Here is an 18,098-nt window from a genome sequence, read left to right on the forward strand (position 1 = left end):
ATCTTCTGTGTATACTTGACATCTACTATGAGTAAAGCACTGACTGGAAGCTTGGGGACACATGTGAGGACAGGAGACACAGAAGCTGCCTCCAAGGAACTTAAATTACTCAGAAGGCAAGAAATACATATAATTTTTTTTTAAATATCTATTCCTCCATCTTATCATTTGTTGGATTTCATAGATGAGACTAATTTTCTGAGATGTTTCTATTACACCTTTGGCTTTAGACGAGAAAAAGCTGGACCTGGTAAAAAAGATAATCCAAAGTGTTAAATTCCTGGTTCCACGGCCATTTGGAGCTAAGGCACTATCGCTTAAGATCTTCTACAATTATAAAATTGAAATAAATGTGTTAGGATGCTTATTGAAGGCTCAATGAGGCCACAGGTTAAAGGGCTACACCTTTCTAAAAAAAACAAAACAAAACACAAGGACTCTAAAATTGATTACAAAACTGAAAATCCTAGAGAATAATAGAAGAGATTATAAAGAGGTGTCTTGTGGTATACAATTATCCTCTTCCTGCCAACAAAAAAATTCAAAATTATACCAGAACATTCCTTTTTAACTTTATTTTGAAACAATTTTAGACTTACAAAAGTTACAAAAATCGCTCCTAAATCCCATTCTCCCATCTTCTCCTAATGTTAACACCTTATATAACCATAGTTAATTATAGAAATAATAAAATTTACATTGATACAAAATAATTAAACAATCTGCAAGCCTTATTCAAATTTCACAAATTGTTGTACTAATAACTGTTTTTTAGTCCAAGATCCAATTTGGGAGACCACCTAGCATTTAGTTATCATATCTCCTTAGCCTTCTCCAATCTGTGGCAGTTCCTTGGTGTCTTTGCCTTTCACGACCTTGACATGTTTGAAGAGTCCAGGCTGTTTATTTTGTACAATGTTCTCCAATTTGGGTTTGCCTGATGCTTTCTCATGATTAGGTCGAGGCTGTACATTTTTGCTAAGAATATCCCAGAAGTGATGTTGGGCCATGAGGAAGTACATGAGGACAACCTGTTCCATTACTGGTGATATTAACTTTTTAACTTGGTTAAGGTGGTATCTGTCAGATTTCTCCACCTTTTGTAATCAACAAGTATCTTGTAGGGAGATATTTTGGGATTCTGCAAATATCCTGTTTCCCATCATACCTTTGTCCACTAATTTTTGTATCTATCGATAATTCTTGCCTACAGTAATTATTACTGTGGTATTTGCTTAATGATGATTTTCTATTTCCATCATTCATTCTGTACTTGTTAATCAGAATTCTACTGCAAGGAAGAGCTGTCATTTCTCCCCCATTTATTTGTTTATTCATTTATTTATTTAGGTCAGTGTGGACTATTGATATTTATTTTATTCAGTGGGTTCTAATCCATTACTAACCAAATCTATATTCAAGCAGTAGAAACAAAAATTTCTAAATATCTTCTCAACTGTCAAGAGACAACTTCCCTCAGATCAACTACTAAAAAATCCTCAACTTGATTTAAAGTGCTTTTTTGCTATTTCTCATTTGAAATTTGTACTAATCTACCTTTTAAACAAAAATTTCTCTCTCCTTCTATCCAAGCATAAAAGACTACTTTTCTTCCTCATCGTCATTCTAGAAATTCTTTCCAAAAAGAAAAAAAGTTTAATTCAAAGAGAAAATAAATTCAGTTTCATTTTAATAGAACAAGAGCAATAATACTAGAACAACAAAAACAAAAAGCTAATAAGTGCTGAAAGTCTGCTTTTCCATCCCACTCCACCTATGGCAGAGCATAACCAGGAAATCCAGAATATTCGTATATGTGGGGATGCTGTACTGTTATATATAACAGTTAACTGGATATATCTAACATCCACAACTGAGAAGAAATAAAAAGTGAGGCACATCCTTGTCTACCACTATTAACTATGACCATATTTGAGTAGGCATCACCACCTACATTGACAATAGCCCTACAGAAACCAAACAAAAAAAGAGGGTAGAGAGTGGAGGCCTGCTTGCCAGAAAAGCATTCATGATGAAAGTGATGTGTGTTCCCACGATATTGATAAATACGATACACGCTGTCTTTTCGTTAGCAAAATTAAATGGCTAAAACATAGAAGCTAGGGATTGGCTTCATGTAAGTACGACCTATCAAGGTCTGGAAAGCCAGGGCAGGAGGAAAAATAATAATAAAAAAGCCTAGACTTTACTTAGGTTTGGCCCTTTAAACCATACTTCTGCTACAGTTGCTTTTAAAAATTAAAGAAACAGGCTGAACAAAGAATACAACAGATCACTATATTTGGAGAGGGAATTGACCACTGGTAGATCATCACAGCATGTCAAGATTTTGGCAATTTTTGAGGTACTATGACTTGCAAAAATCCTGGCAAAAGAAATAGTACTAGTCTTACTTAAGTGTCTTATCATACTAATACAGAAACTAAGAATGTTTCCTATCTCAACCCAGAAAATAAGAACTGCACTTTCTAACAGAAAAAGAAAAAAGCCACATTCACTCATTCACCTAAGAGTAACAAACCAAGCTCAAGTCTCCTTACCTCACACCAGACATCAAAAGCTGGCTGAAAAAACAAGAGGGCATCATGGTCTGAGAGCCAGAAGGCAGAGCCCACTGGTGAAGTGAAAGATGGCGGAGACCCGGAATCCCAGGGCCAGGAATCCTTTCCACAGTTCCCTGCAGACGGCTTTTCTTGTTCTTCTTTTTTCACCTGTTCTACAGAGGCCTCACTACATCTTCCCACATCATCCCCTGCCTTTCTCCCTCGGCTCGTCTATGGGTAAAAGGGATACGTCCATGTGCACATCCATATGACACATTCAACCCATCACTGCTTAGTCTTCTTATATTTGCCTTTAGTTAAAGAATCAGCTTAGAAACATTATTCTCCACATACACGCATTTTTCAAACAAAGTTTTAAATATGTTCTAAAACAATATTCAGCTGGGAACCTCAGAAATATCTACTAACTCTGTCATAGGAGATTCCTTTACCCTTCGCCACTGCAAAGTTTTACTCTTCTCCAGCCAACATACACTGCAGCCAAAGGTTATTACAGACACACTCAGTCCCTTCCCATTCAGATCCCTAAACCACAGCAACAGGAATATGGCCACTAGCCTGGGCATCCTCACCCTTCCTCTGCCCCAGCTTCACACTGTGCTAATGGGAAGAAAGAGTGTTAAAAGAAGAGATGGCAAGTGGAGGCAATGTAAAGGGTGATTTGGGGGGAACATTTGGATCTCCAGCAGCCTTTACCTTTCAAAGCCACCTTTTGCAATATGAGTAAAAACTGTGTTTATTTTGCAAATGTAGCTTCAAATTCCTTAGCACCCCCCCACCACCACTCTATCCTAGTCCTCCACAGTGACCCACCCTAAGTCCCTTCCTATAGAAATTCTGGAGCCCTACTTCTTGGCAAGAGCAGCTGCACCCATCCTTCCTCTGGTGCATGCTGTGGCACTGGCAGTAAAATGAGGCTGGTCATTTCAGTGCCCCAGGACTTGGACAGAGGATGACTGAGTGAAAAGCTGTTCCCTGCCCTCCACTGCCAGCTGGCCCTGGGAAGAAGTTCAATTTCTCAGGCCATGTAATGGTAGGTATGTGCCACTCAATTTCCACACGGCCCAGACAAATGGTTCAGGCTTTCCCAGCAAGTGATGGTATGCCACTTCCCTAACACTGTAAGGGAACTGCTTAAATTCATCATCACCTTTTTAACAGTGCTACTAACTTCACATAAAGGCCTTGGCTGAAGCAATGCTATCAGAACAAACAATCCATGTGCTGCCTTTCATAATTCCACGCTGGACAAGATTCCTGGATCAAGTACATTAGACAAGCCCTGCAGAGCAACAGCTGAAAGTACCAGATGACGCAAGAAAGGAAAGTTTTCCTTTTCCCTGGCTCCCAGTGGGTGCACCTCTAGCCACAGGTCCTCCAGAGTCACCACCTCCGTCAGCTTCCAGGACACCGAAGGGAAGCTGCCTTTTTTACTGTTTCCTACATTAAGCAAACAGTACTTGAATTGAGCATTAAATGCTTTGCTAATGAAGCTATCCCTAATAAATAAAAGTTAAGAGGCAGAGCCACAGCTGAGCCAACTTGGAAGCACTAAGAAGGCAGGCAAGACCTAAAGCCTGCAGGAGACAGACACATGGAGCACAGCCAACCGTGGGAGCTAGACCTACGCAGAAAAGCATTCAGAGGAAAGAGCTTAATTCCTGGTGTTCTTTGAAGATGAAGAAATATTATGCTTACATGCATTTTATAAGACAATGAACTATGAAGAACTATATATTGTAATATAAATAGCAGCAGCACAAAGGGAACTTGAGCCTTAACCAGAATTACTTTTAACATGCAAAGTATATTTATGTGTTACCTGTATAATTAAACTTTTTTTAAAAGGGGGAAGAAGTCGTCATAGAGAAGAATCCAGTCAAGCATAATGTGGAAAAGCCCCATTGTGACGTACTCAATAATATCTAGATTAAGAGCTATATATTAGAACAATAGCTAGATAGGAGGAAAGTTTGACATAAAGCAAGTCAGAGGGCAGATGGTCCAGTCAAGTTCATGTGTACGTGGGATTTGCTTTGAAAGGAGTCCCATATAAACTGATGATGCTACCAATATCTCCAATATAATCTTCTATTCATTTCTCAATTCAAAATGAGAAACAATCACCACCACCGTCACCACATTTTTTTACTCTGAAAAAAAAAAATAGTGGCAAGTTGGTTGAGAACACTTGATTACTGTCCATACACGGCCATCTTCAGTCAGGGTCTTCGCAAGACCAATGAGAACAGAAGTTCCCTTTAATGTCCTGGAGTGTCTTCTTACCGATCTAATGGGAAACAGACTTTGGAGAATTTAAGAAATACCGTAGTTTAGTTTGGAATACACTTTTGGTCTGTTGTTTCAAAGATCCTTTTGTAATTTTTAAGAGTCATTATGGGTTTGTTTTGGTATTAATACAGCCTAAAAGTAAAATTGTTTTTAGAGTCAAACTGCGTAAATGGAATCAGAACTAAGAAAGTGTGAATGAGAATGTGCACGATGGGAAGAGGGTAAGGATTCAAAAGGAGAGAAGAACTTCAGGGGAATATGAAAAGAAAATGTCTACACTAAGAAAATCAGAAAAGTTAAACTGTTCTAGAGAACTGTGAGACAACTATGGCCTGTCTTCACTCACTTGTCTGAACACATTAGCCCTAACGTTTGATATCAAAATGTCCATGGCTAATGGCTACCATTCATTTAAAAGTCTAGAAAAATACGATGCAATTGAACTTTCTGCAATGATGGAAATGTTTTGTTCTATGCTGTCCAGTCTGGGAGCCACTAGCCACATGTGGCTACTGAGCACTTGAAATGCGATTAGTGCAACCAAAGGAATGAATTTTTAATTTTAATTAATTTAAATGTAAATAGCCATATGTAGCTAGTGGCTTCCAGATTTGACAGTACAGGTCTGGAATATATAGGACTGTGATTAATTTCAAAGGCTTGTTTTGAAACTTCACCAAACTATTCATTTCATTTATGCTTAAAAGATTTTGGATACATGAATTAAATAAGATTTCATACCAGACACAGCTCTTGCTGTCTGCCCCATCTCACGCTCTTCGCTTTTATAATTACCTGACTTGTTAATCAGTTTAATGTCTCTCTGCTGGATCAGAAGCTCCATGCCGATAGCACTGGGCCTGTCTTACTCAACTCTGTATCCTGGTCTAGAATATGGCCCAGCGCATTGTGCATTTTTTTTTAATTGAGATATAATTGACATACAACATTGTATTAGTTTTAGGTGTACAACATAATGATTTCATATATATATGATGGTGCACTCCTAATAAACACTTTGTGACTGATCAGACATCAGAAAAGCGAGTCAAAAAGGAAGCATCTTTCCTGAAAGGATTATGCGTAGAAAGATGCTCCTGAATACCTGAATCTCATTTTAAAAACCATTTTCAAGTTATATACATCAACAGTGTTCTTGGTAGCTAACATACTCTTTCCCCACCTTAATTTCCTTCTACTCACTACTCACACAAAAGTAAACAATATTTCTAACCATAGGATTTACATATTCAACATTACTTTTTTATCAAAAATTCATTTTATGATTTTCTTAAAATGAATACTTCTAAATCATTATGTATTCCTTTTATTCTTCCCTAAAAAACACTTCAAGCTTGCTTGTACCACTAACTGATATTCCATAAGCTGAATATAGGACACCCAGACACAGATTTGTTAGAAATGGTCTGTAAAATTTTTCTGACTGCTTTCCTTTCAAAGCAAAGAATATATATGTAAAAGCATATATATTTGTAAACAAAGCATGTGTGTGTATATATACATACACACACACAAATACACACACATACATATCCACACATATATACATATATATCTACACACACACATACGCACGCTATTGAGCTTCTAACTATCAATCCTTTATCATGCATTCTATCTACCTAGCTCTACTCTTAAAGTCATGTAATTATGGTGGTCAGAAAGAACCGGATTAGAATTCTAGCTCTTCTGCTTTTTAGACATGCACTCTTGGGTAAATTACTTAAACCCTCTGGACCTCAATTTCATAAGTTTGTTGAAAGGATTAGATGCTATACTGGCTGTAAAAACAATCGGAAGAGTGCCTGGCACACAGCACGTGTGCCATGTTTGCTGATTGAATAACTTATTTCATGTCTTTCTTGGGACCTCTTCCAGAGGCTTACGAGCTCCGTAAGAATGGACAAGAGTTGGTTATCTTCTGATTTAAAGCAAGCAGGATCTGAAGATTAAAAGAAGATTTAAGGGCAAGCTACTGATTGGGGATTGAAGAAACAAATAAGAGAGATATATCATAGTCTTAAGAAAACAGGAGAAGAGCTCATTTAAAAAAGACATTTCTGATGCCTAATAAAGATCAAATGAAAGGCCTTTCTCTGCTCTTTGGAAATGGTTCATCTCAGGCTAGAATCACAACAGTTTATAATGGCTATAAGTGTGGCTAATCTGTCATCTGTTTATCTTTAAAGTATTAAAGATCATAAGACCACCCACTATTCAACCTCCAAACCTCACATCTGTTAAATTAAATTTCTAGCACCTTTGCCTATTCTAGAGCGTCTTCAACACTCAGATAGCATTTATAAATAGAACTGAGGTAAATAACAACTTTAACAGTTTGTATAAAGAAGCCAAAGGTATGTAGCAGTAAAGTACTCCTTTAAAAAATTACCCTCTGTATTTTGTTTCTAGACTCCCTGGGAGAGAAGTACATAAAGAGTCAAGCTCCTAGGAAACAATATCAACAGGAAAGAGGGGAAGATGATGGCACTCATCATACCTCAGCTTCCTGCAGGGTCCCGTGGTTTAGGCACACCATGTCAGGACAAGTGATAGGAGACCCACATCCTTCTCGGATTGCCAGCTGCATGTATTGTTTCAGGCACTAGAAAGTTAAGAAGAAAAAAGACAATTATCCTCTGTATTACAGTAGCACAAAAGTTACATAATCACCACTGCCTCTTCTTCCTTAATTGGCAGTCTTGGGGCTCTTGTACTCAGGAAATATAAGTGATCACAAGCGTGAATACTAAGAGCCATCACTTTGGAAAGAATGTAGAGACAGAGATTAATTATGTATGACTTCATCCTAAGAATATTGAGTTTATTCAAGGCAACAAGTCAAATTCCTGTATGCTCACACATTTTATCCACCATAGACTGGGAAAAGAAGAAACATTCTTTTGCACTAATGGCAAAGCCTTCTTTTTACTTTTTTTTTTTTTTTTTTTAACATATGTGACTTCCCAGTTCCATTTTTACTTAGTGGTCCTCTCCCTCAAATTTTGCCCAAAAGTAGAATTCTGTGATTTCTCATGCTGAACTAGCCAAATGGAATCCAAATAAGATTAAGGCACTGACTTATCTAGGAACACTCTTAACAGCAAATATACCTGAAAAAGATAATGTCAGAGACAATTTGGGAGAAGGAGACCTTCCCAAAATGAAAGGCCTTAGTGGATGAGGTGGTTGGGTAGAATGTGGGGAAAGAAGAAACTAGATAGGGAAAAAGAAACCCAGACAGGAGAGGAAGATAACAGAGGACAAACTTGGTCTACCCGTTGCCTGTTGCACCTGGATCTTAGGCAGTGGGTGGAGATGTGAGTGAGACTGAGAAGGTAGGAGAGAGACTGACAGCATTATGGAGACCTCCAACTCCTCCCTTCTCCCTTCCAACCCACCCCCTTCACAGGAAAGTAAAGGCCATAGTTCCAGAAGATAAAACTCTTAAGAAATCCAAAAGTTGGCTTCTTAATTTGTACTAATTTGCTCATAATTGGTGAGCTCTTTTCTGTATGCATGATGAAAAAGAGTCAAGCTCAAATGTTTGAGGAGGACACCCCAAAAATACATAAGCTAGTCAATGAATTAATGACTCTTATGAAGTGATGATTATTTATAATTGGGTTCAAATTTTTCAAATGTATACATTTGTATATCAACCTGCTACATTAAAAATATTGCTGTTGCACCAACCTTTTATAAAAGCTCAACAACTAAGTAAAATCTATGGTCAGAATACCAATGACATAATTGTGAAATCTATTCCTTTCATTAATCATCTTTATTCATTTTCCCCATCAGAAAAATACAACTAATATCACAATTGTATTATTTCAGAAAAACCATCATTTATCCAATGGAAATTACTGTTACAGTGGACTAATAACTCAACAACTAGGGCAAACCATTTAAGCCAGATTTGTATCTATTTGAGTACTTAATAATTCCCTTCTCCAAGGAGTCACTTTTTTTTCTATGATGTTCATCACAGGAAAAAAAAAAAACCAGAAAATTACCTAAATATCCAACATAGAGGAAGATGTAAATAAATTATGCTAAATTCACGCAATGGAATGCTGAAGAATCATGAAAAATATTTTCAAACGATGTTTAAAGACATGGGAAATGCTCATGATTTAGTATGCCTGAGGGAATAAAACATGATTTCATATGAATTGGAGAATGAAAGATATGTGGGAGCAGGGTCTTCTTAAGTCACTCTTCCACTTCAGTTAACTGCAATACAAATATATTTTAACTTGCACTTTCTAGTTCAAGAGAGGGTACTTGCTCTAGGAGTTACTGTGCCAAACGGTCTCCAGCACTGGGAAGAACAGTAAGTAGAAGAGAGCAGCAGCAAGGAAATGTGGAGAAGAATCTCAATGCGCAGGCAAAACTTGAGAGGAACAGCTCACAAAAAGGAGTGTCACACCAAGGGACAAATGAGTGAATGATGTGAAGAACTGTCTATCCTGCTCTGTTCCTGAGGACCTCTCAGCCTTCCATCTGCCACACACATCCTAGTGTTACTGCCTTGATCTCCCAGCTGCCACTTGAAATTTAAGGAGAAAGACTCTGAAATGTGTGGTCTCCAGGCTCAAGGGGAAGGTATTTGAGGAAAAGAAAGTAAACCGTGCAATGAAGGTCAAATCCTAATATCTGAGCTCTAGCCCCAGTGCTACTCTGTCAGGTGACAACGGGAAAATTAAACTATGACCCAGACTTGCTTCCCTTAACTTTTAAAATAGGGACAATAATTATGGGGACAATTTCTGCTATGGTTACCTCACAGTTTAAAACACTCACAGACACAAACACAAACCTGGAATTTTGTATAAGGAAGCTCTTTGAACATTAGCAAATTGCAGAATATTTGGTCATATTTCTACTCCTTGTCACCTGGCCTTAGATTTTTCTATCTAAACTTTGTGGGGAAATGTTAATCCTTTGACATTCTGGGATTATCCTTTTTCTCCACTACCTTCAGGGGACCAGTTAAACCACTTGTGGTAGAGAAGCTCCATAAACAGAGCAGATATTTGTAACTGAACATCACACACACCTCGATTCAAACCTCTCCTTAGAACTATTTGCATCTATAGAAAAAGTTTAGTTAAATAGGAACTAAAGAGACGATGTGAGTCTTTACAGTCAAAAAAATTCATTTCAACTTATATTGCAAATGCGTAAAGTTGAAATTTCTAAGCTTTCTCAAGGGTTTATAACGAATGTTCTATTTCTAATGTAATGTCCTTAGGTACACTGCTACCACAATACACAAACCCAATGAATTTTGAAGCTTTCCACAAGGACTCGCCTGGCCACGATATGATGTGACCCATGATTTTAGGAGAGAAGTTAGAGATGTATACACTGACTACGGGGTGTAAGTCTATAGACCCCATATGCCCTCCCCCTCTTTTTTTAATTCTAAGAAACAATGGTTCAAGATAGAGTAAGTACAAGCTGCTAAGGAATGGTACAGCACAGGCATTTGACACTCCATCACTATGGGCAGGTACTTCTATTCAAAGACAAAGAGGGAAGACAACCAACTCTAGTTATTGCTTCTTATTGAATTTCAAGTACCTTAGGTTCATTATATGTCTTCCATTAGCTTTCACTAAAGATTTAATCTCAAACCCTCCCTCTCTTCTTCAATACCTCTGGCTAAAGCACAAAAGAACTGAAAACATTCACATGAAACCTGGTACATGTTATACAAATCGAACATAAGTAAACGGTTAACAATTCTGCAAGAAACTGGCATCTAGCTTGTAAATAAAGACAGAGAAATACAGAGAGAAAAAAGAAAACAACCATCATTTAGTCACATTAAAAAAAATACATTCCATTAAACAATAGCATTAAACAGATGTCTAAATATGTAATTTTCATAATAGCTAACAAATTCTAAGGGAGATGTTTCAAATAGAACATTTCAAAAATCCTGATGACCCAAGAAAGAAAAAAATTACTTTTTCTTTTGAATAGTCAACATTTCATGCAATTAGTTTGGGAGAACACAGAAATATTTTTAGGCCATGGAGGGTCATGTATAATAAAAAGGATTGTTCCTCAAAATCACTCCACTGCCCTCAAGGATTCAGATGGGATCTAACCAAGGATTTAACCATCAAATACCTGGGAAACCAGATGACTTGTATTGTCTCTTCTAACCCTGAGAGCCTATGAATTATGTACAATGGAATATTCCCAGAAAAGGGTTTCTCCTAGACCCCTTTCAGGCATGTTATTTTCCAGTGTATCAAAGGGCTTTCTTCACAGGGTTCTCATCTATTAGGTGGACAAGGCAAAAGGGCTACAACATTCAGACAAAACTGCTACGTATCCACCTAAGAATGACATATGTATATATATATGTACATATATATATATATACGTATATATATATATATTTACTATACTGTTGCTCATTTCCCATCACTAGATTATACCTTTCTTAAGGGTTTTCTCTAAGGAAAAAAAAGCATTATAATGAATCATCGATGGGACTGGATTCTTATGATCAAGGTAGAAGTACAAGTTCTAAAGTCCCCTCTGCATCTTGGGCAAGTCATTAATCTCTCTCATTACAGCACTCTCAATGATAAAATGGGATAATACCACCTGCCTAGACTAACCTCAGAGAAATGAAGAGTCCTCCATGAGGGTAAATACGCAAAAATACTCTGAAAAGTGAAAAGAGGTATGCAAATGTAAAGTATAACTGGAGAATGTAGTAGATGTTTCTGAACTACAGGCAGGCATGCAGAAATGAAAGTTCTCAAAGCCATGTGACCCCTGGAGATCAGTCTCCTGAGGGTGGGGAGGTAAGAGGAGAACAGGTATTGTTAAGAGAAAGGAAGTAATGGATGCAATTAGTTGAAAGTTTAAATTGATCCCCAGGATCTTGGATGCTTCTGGGTGCAGGTGCTGGGGTTCCGAGGTCAAAGAAGACTGGCAGCCCACCTGGCTTGAAGCTGGGTTGGTGAACTCTTGACCTAGGGTCAAGAGTTAGCTCAGCCATGGGTGGGAAGAAAGGTGATGAGGGGGAGAGCACTTAAAGGTCAAAATCCAGACAGGCTTCGAGTGCCTGTTTTGCTTTTTATCATTCCTGGTACAGTGCTGTAGGGTATTTAACAAACAGACTTTTAATAAAATGTAGACTAACACCTCTCTGCCTCAGTATGCAATTACATCACAGTGTCTCAAGTGTGTTCTAAACAGCATCTCACATTGAGGCCAATATTCTAGTTACTCCAGTTTGGACTAGGATCTCTACACATGATCCAAGAATAAAGCTTTCTTTCTTGGATGCTGTTGAGTTAAATTATTAGTACAACTCAAGATGGAATCTCTCCCAATTCAAAAGCCTTTTAACACACCAAAAGCATCCTGGTTTGGAAATGTACAATGATTTGAAAAAATTCAAAGAAATCAACAATCTATAGGTAGGCAGTAAGTTGTTTCCTGGTGTAGTACGATCCTAAAACATTTTCTTACAAAACCCCTTTCAGAAACCTTGGCTTTTCACAAATACGGTACCACTAGTGATGGGATCATCTTCACATCCCTTTGTCAACCGCATAGGACATCAGAGGATTCACCGGAAAACCTGGCACCGGATGATTAAAAAGAAGCCCCAAGTCAAACAACAAGCCATAAGTATGATTCAAAAGAGACATTAGTTTTACAATTCTCTTCCTTAAGCTTCTCTTATTTGAGAAGGCCTTCCTTGCCTTGCCCCCAAGTCTGGTATGATGCCCAGGCCATCCATTCTCACAGCACCCTGACACCTGGCTAGCACACTACTTTTCAAACTGGGTACAAAGGTGTATTCTTGGGAGCCTCTGAGTTCTTCATAGCAAGGCTTTTTCCATTTTATGTTTATTTAATGATATTAATAAAAGCATGCTTTGGACCATCTCAGGGAACACCCCATTTCCATTCAATTTCAGCGCTCACACTTGAGTTCGTGGTGCAGTCCTGCTTTGCCAGGCAGGAATGCTGTCACTATCACAGACAGATGAAAAAATAACGGAAGTATCTGGGCCCAGTGAAAGCTGTACAAGTCAAGATTTTTTAGTGATTCCAATACAGAAAAGTGGCAAGATCATTGAATGACAACTTGTTCATTGGAACACGCCAAACTCAGTCTAACTGTAAAACGTGATTTAGTGGAAACTAAGCATCACCTATCACATTTTGTTGTCGTTAGTGCTGTGGTATCGATTCTGACCCCTGGAGACCCTGTGTACAGCAGAGAAAACCCTGCCTAGTCTTTTCGCGCCATCCTCTCACCTTCCGTCGCTATATGAGACAATGCTCCCCTGCTATTCACAGGGTTTTCATGGCCAATTTTTTCAGAAGTGGGTGGCCAGGTCCTTCTTCCTAGTCTGTCTTAATCTGGAAGCTCTGTTGAAACCTGTCCACTATGGGTGACCCTGCTGGTATTTGAAACACTGGTGGCATAGCTTTCAGCAGCACAGCAACACACGGCCACCACAGTATGACAACCAGGCCACAGCAGTGACAGTGCTGAATCTTAACCACTGGACCACAACTTAAATTTTATTAGTCTATAATTTTAGTTAATATTCAGCTTATACATTTATTCTGATGTTCTTGTTGTTTAAGTGATACAAGTCTAAATGTGTTTGTACCTTGTAATATGTTTGTATAAGTTTAAGTGAGACCATAATAAAAGTGATTTAAAAATAACTCAGTATTGGGGTTCCAATTATTTTCCCCTTCAAAAGGAATCCCTACAAATCCATCAAAAGGAAGAGAACACTGTGATTCTCAGTGGCAGTGGGGCTGGTGGTATGGCATTTTCCCTTGGGGATATATCAGAATATCAGATTATCTCAAAGAGAATTTTATAAACTATACAGCAGCCCCCTCTCCCCCATTTCTCCAGAAGACTTGGGTTTTCTTCCCTACTTGCCAATATTCCCCTCACCACCTTAGGTAACACCAGACATTAACAACTGAAGTATGTTGTACATGTCAACAACGCAGCGCTTAGCACTCTACATTGCAGGTGACTGTGAACTTGCTGGTCTCCCCAGTGTCCCTGGAGTTCCATCAAGGTCTGGATCATATCTAATTCCTCTTCATATCCCCTAAACATCTGTCATAGGATCTGGCACACAGTAGATACTCAGACTTTCGTGGGAGCTGGAAGCCTGAATCTATCACTTATCAGCTTTGTGGCAAAAATTCCTTCAGCTCCAATCACTGAAACATATAAACCCACCCCACCTGCATTTCTCCTCCCTTCTTCCCTCCGTCGACACGTAGGAGCCAACCCCACCTGGCAGGGCCAACTCCACTAATTTCTAGTTCCCACTCCTTCCTGCCTTTCAAGCAAGTTACCCAATTATCTATTTTCTTTCTTATGGCCTGAGTTTTTCGCTATCTATTGGGTCCTTCTTCAGCAGTTAAACCTGCCCAAAAATATCCTAATTAAAGAAAAATAATAATAAAACATCAAAGAAAAACAGCCCTCCCTTACTCCTCTTCCTGGCTGTATGCTGCCTTTTTCATTGCTCTCCTCTCTACAGCCAAATGTTTGAAAGAACTGGCTGCTCTCACTTCCTTCACTTCTTCACCAACTCCCTCACAGTTCCTCCCCTGCAACTTAACTGAAGTGGCTGTCTAAAGTCACCAGTGACCTCCACGTCACTGAATCCAATATACATCCTCACCCTTCCTGACCTCTCCGTGGTATAAGACACAGTTAACCACTCTCACTTTCCTGAAACTTTCTTTCCCTTGCCTTCAGAATTCTACCCTTCTCCGATTTTCATTCTTCCTCTCTGGCCATTCCTTCTCAGTCTCTTTGGTTTTCCTCTACTCAATATTTAAATGCTGGAATTTCAGGATGGGATCTAAACTCTCTTCTCTCTTTACACTTTCTTTTTGGTCACCTCATTAACTAGATATAACCAATTGTGTTTGTCCACTGTCTATTTGCTCTCAGGTCCATTCCCCACTTCCCTGCTCTGCTCTTAATGCAGAGAATATATTTCCCAGGTTCCTGGGAGACTTGGCCAATGGTAGGCATTATTGAAAAAACGGAGGGTGGGAGGAGGGAAGGAGCAATTCTCCTCCCCTACTCTTTGCTTCCTGTAATGATCTCTGACAATGGTTGTACTTCCTGCTCCTACTGGACAGAACCCTTCCCCATGGTCCCAGCCTCCACAATGGCTCTAACCTTCACCAGATAGCCCCAACTTCTGGGTTCTAATAATACCTTTTCTTCCTCTTTCCCACCCCCCCGGCACCCAGGGTGGTAGTGTCTTCCTATTGCTGCTAATATCCAGGTTTTCACTGCCCTACTTGGCTTCTCAGTCCTCTATCACCTTTATAACCAATCGCCTGTATTAAACTTCCTTTTTTGAAAGACCTGGAATGATTTCTGTTTTCCTAGCTGAATCTCAATCAGTAAGTCAAATAATTCCAAGTTTATTTTTTCAGGCCAGGCCTCTTCTTATCCACTTCAAACCTGTACATCAAACTGGGTACTTAACATACTCACCCTCGAATGGCTTATCGGGACCTCACACTCAACAAATACAAAACTGAATTCATGATCCTTTCCCCCAAATCCAGTCCTTGTCCTGTGTTTTCTATCTCTGTGAACGGCATTTCCATCCATCTAGTTGTACAACCCAGAAACCTAGGAGTCATCCATGACACTTCTTTCTCTCTTACCCCTATATCCAACATACACCTACTAGACATCTTCACCCGGCTGTCTAATCATGACCTCAGACTTAACTCGACTTAACAGAGCTTTTGAATCCACCTTCCCCAACATACCAACATATCTGCTTCTCCACATTCCCAGTCTTCCCCATCTCAGTAAATGGAACCAATTACCAAGTTGCTTAGCCAAAAAAAAAAGACCCAAATCGCTGTCATCCTTGATTCCTCTTTTCCTCAAACTCCACAACCAAAACATGTCCCAAATCTAACCACTTCTCACCACTCCCACCAATTCACGTCACCATCTCCTCTTTCAAGGATCCTTGCAATAGCTTCCTCGTTGGTCTCTTGGCTTCTACTCCACACGGCAGCCAGGGTGCCTTTCACACATCTTTTTAAAATATAAATCATATATTATTGCCCTGCCCAAAACCCTCCAATGAATGCGCATCTCATTTAGATTGCCTGTCAAAGTCCTTACCATGGCTCACAGGGTCCTACATGTTCTAACTCCTAGCTGCTGCTCTGAGTTCATTTCCACCACACTCCTTCCTTACTCTGGGAATACGAGCCTTCTCACTGCTTCTTTGACATGTCAAACTTGCTCCCGTCGTAAGGCCTTTCTTGGTTTGTCCCATCTCCTTTCCCTGGAAGACTCTTCACCCAGATGGCTCACTCTCACTTCATTCAGGGCTCTGCTCAATGTTACCTCTTCAGATAGGACTTCCCTGGCTAAAAAGGCCAACCTGCCCTCCCCTATCAGGCCTCTTTTACCCTGCTTTATTTTTTTTCATAGCACTTACCACTATCTAATATTATTTACTTGTGTATTGTCTTGTTGACCCACCAGAAGGTCAGCTAGAAGCACAGGGACTTTGTCGTGTCCTCTGATGGATCCCAGTAGAAGGTACTACAAAACTTATTATTGCATGACTTAATAAATCCCCAAGTTCTATCAATCCCATTTCCTAAATATTAATTAGGACCGTTCACCTCTCTCAATCTCTTCTGCCACGATGCTAGGCCACTTGTCGTTACTTCATACCCGGGCTTCTGCCTTAGTCCATTCACTGGTCTTCTTCTATCTGTTTTTGCCTCTTTTTAATTAATTCTCCGCACTGCAGGCAAAAGGAACTTTAAAAAAACCCAAGTCTGATCCTTTCTCTCACCTGCTTAAAACGCATCCATGATTGCAAGCACTCTATTTCTCCTTTGTAGTACTTACTATAATTAGGATTTAAAAATTAGGTGTATATAATTATGTACCCCTCATTCCCCAAGTCTCATTCTCTCCACTCATTCCACCTGTCAATATTACCAGAAATTTCAGCCTTTAGATTTCTTCGATTAAAATCTTGTCTCTAGAATGCTCCTGTCACCATTCACAAGTAATTATGGCAGAAGGATATTAATACTAGTTAGTCAGATAGGCCAGTTGTTCTGTAGTATAGGGCAGAGCCCTGAAGAAAAGGATATAAGACAGATATGTTTTTATGGACAAGAAACACTGGAAACTGTGGGACACTTCTGGGAAGGGCAGCTGTGATATAGTGATTTATAATAAGAAATACATATTTGGTTTTTGTTCTTGTAACTAGCATAGAGCTTCTAAAACCCTTGGACTTTCCTAAGTGGTGAGAGACAAAGGTGTCTTTTGTTATGTTAATGAGGTCACTTTTGGAATGCCCCTAGGTCTTCAAAGGATGGTCTGGTTGCCAGGGGAACCAACTCTGTGATTGGTGAGTTGGAATTTTCAGTCCCACTCCTCCACCTTTAGGGAGGAGAGAGGGGCTGGAGTTGAATCAGTCACCAATGGACAATGATTTAATCCATCATGCCTATGTACAAAAGCCTCTATAAAAACCCAAAAGGATGGGGTTCAGAGAGCTTCCTGGTTGGTGAACACATAGGGATTTGGGGAGAGTGGTGTGCTCTGGGAAGGCATGGAAGCTCTGTGCCCTTTCCCCATACCTTGCCCTACGTCTCTCTTCCATCTGGCTGTTCCTGAGTTATATCCTTTTATAATAACCAGTAATCTAGTAAGTAAAATCTTTCTCTGAGTTCTGTGAGCCGCTCTAGCAAATTAATTGAACTCACGGAGAAGGATGCAGGAACCTCTGATTTACAGCCAGTCTGTTAGCAGTACAGTTAACAACCTGGGCTTGAGACTGCTATCTGAAGTCTAAGGAGGGGTTGTGGGAACTTCCAATCTGTAACCAGTTGGTCAGAAGCACAGGTAACAACCTGGACTTGTGACTGGCGTCCAAAGGTGTGGGGCAGCCTTGTAGGACTGAACGCTTAACCTGCAGAATACGGTGCTATCTCTGGGTAGATAGTGTCAGAATTGAGTTGACCGGGCCAGCCTGGTGGCGTAAGCCGTTAAGCGCGCGTGCTCTGGGCGGTGGCCCAGGGTTCCCCGGTTCAGATCCTGGGCGGGCACCGATGCACCGCTTGTTAAGCCATGCTGTGGCAGCATCCCAT

The 18,098-nt window shown here is 39.6% G+C and overlaps 1 protein-coding gene across 2 annotated transcripts in view; it reads right to left on the bottom strand.

The window, feature by feature from the left end:
• The window catches only part of RNF144B (ring finger protein 144B), a 159,288-nt gene that overhangs the window by 28,262 nt on the left and 112,928 nt on the right, over positions 1-18,098 (bottom strand). For both annotated transcript variants that reach the window (XM_058555183.1, XM_058555182.1), the window contains exon 3: positions 7,399-7,503. In XM_058555183.1, the coding sequence (XP_058411166.1) occupies positions 7,399-7,503 (105 nt within the window). The remainder of the gene's footprint in view (positions 1-7,398; positions 7,504-18,098) is intronic.

The sequence above is a fragment of the Diceros bicornis genome, chromosome 14, assembly GCF_020826845.1.
Source record: "Diceros bicornis minor isolate mBicDic1 chromosome 14, mDicBic1.mat.cur, whole genome shotgun sequence".
NCBI classification, from domain to species: Eukaryota; Metazoa; Chordata; class Mammalia; order Perissodactyla; family Rhinocerotidae; genus Diceros; species Diceros bicornis.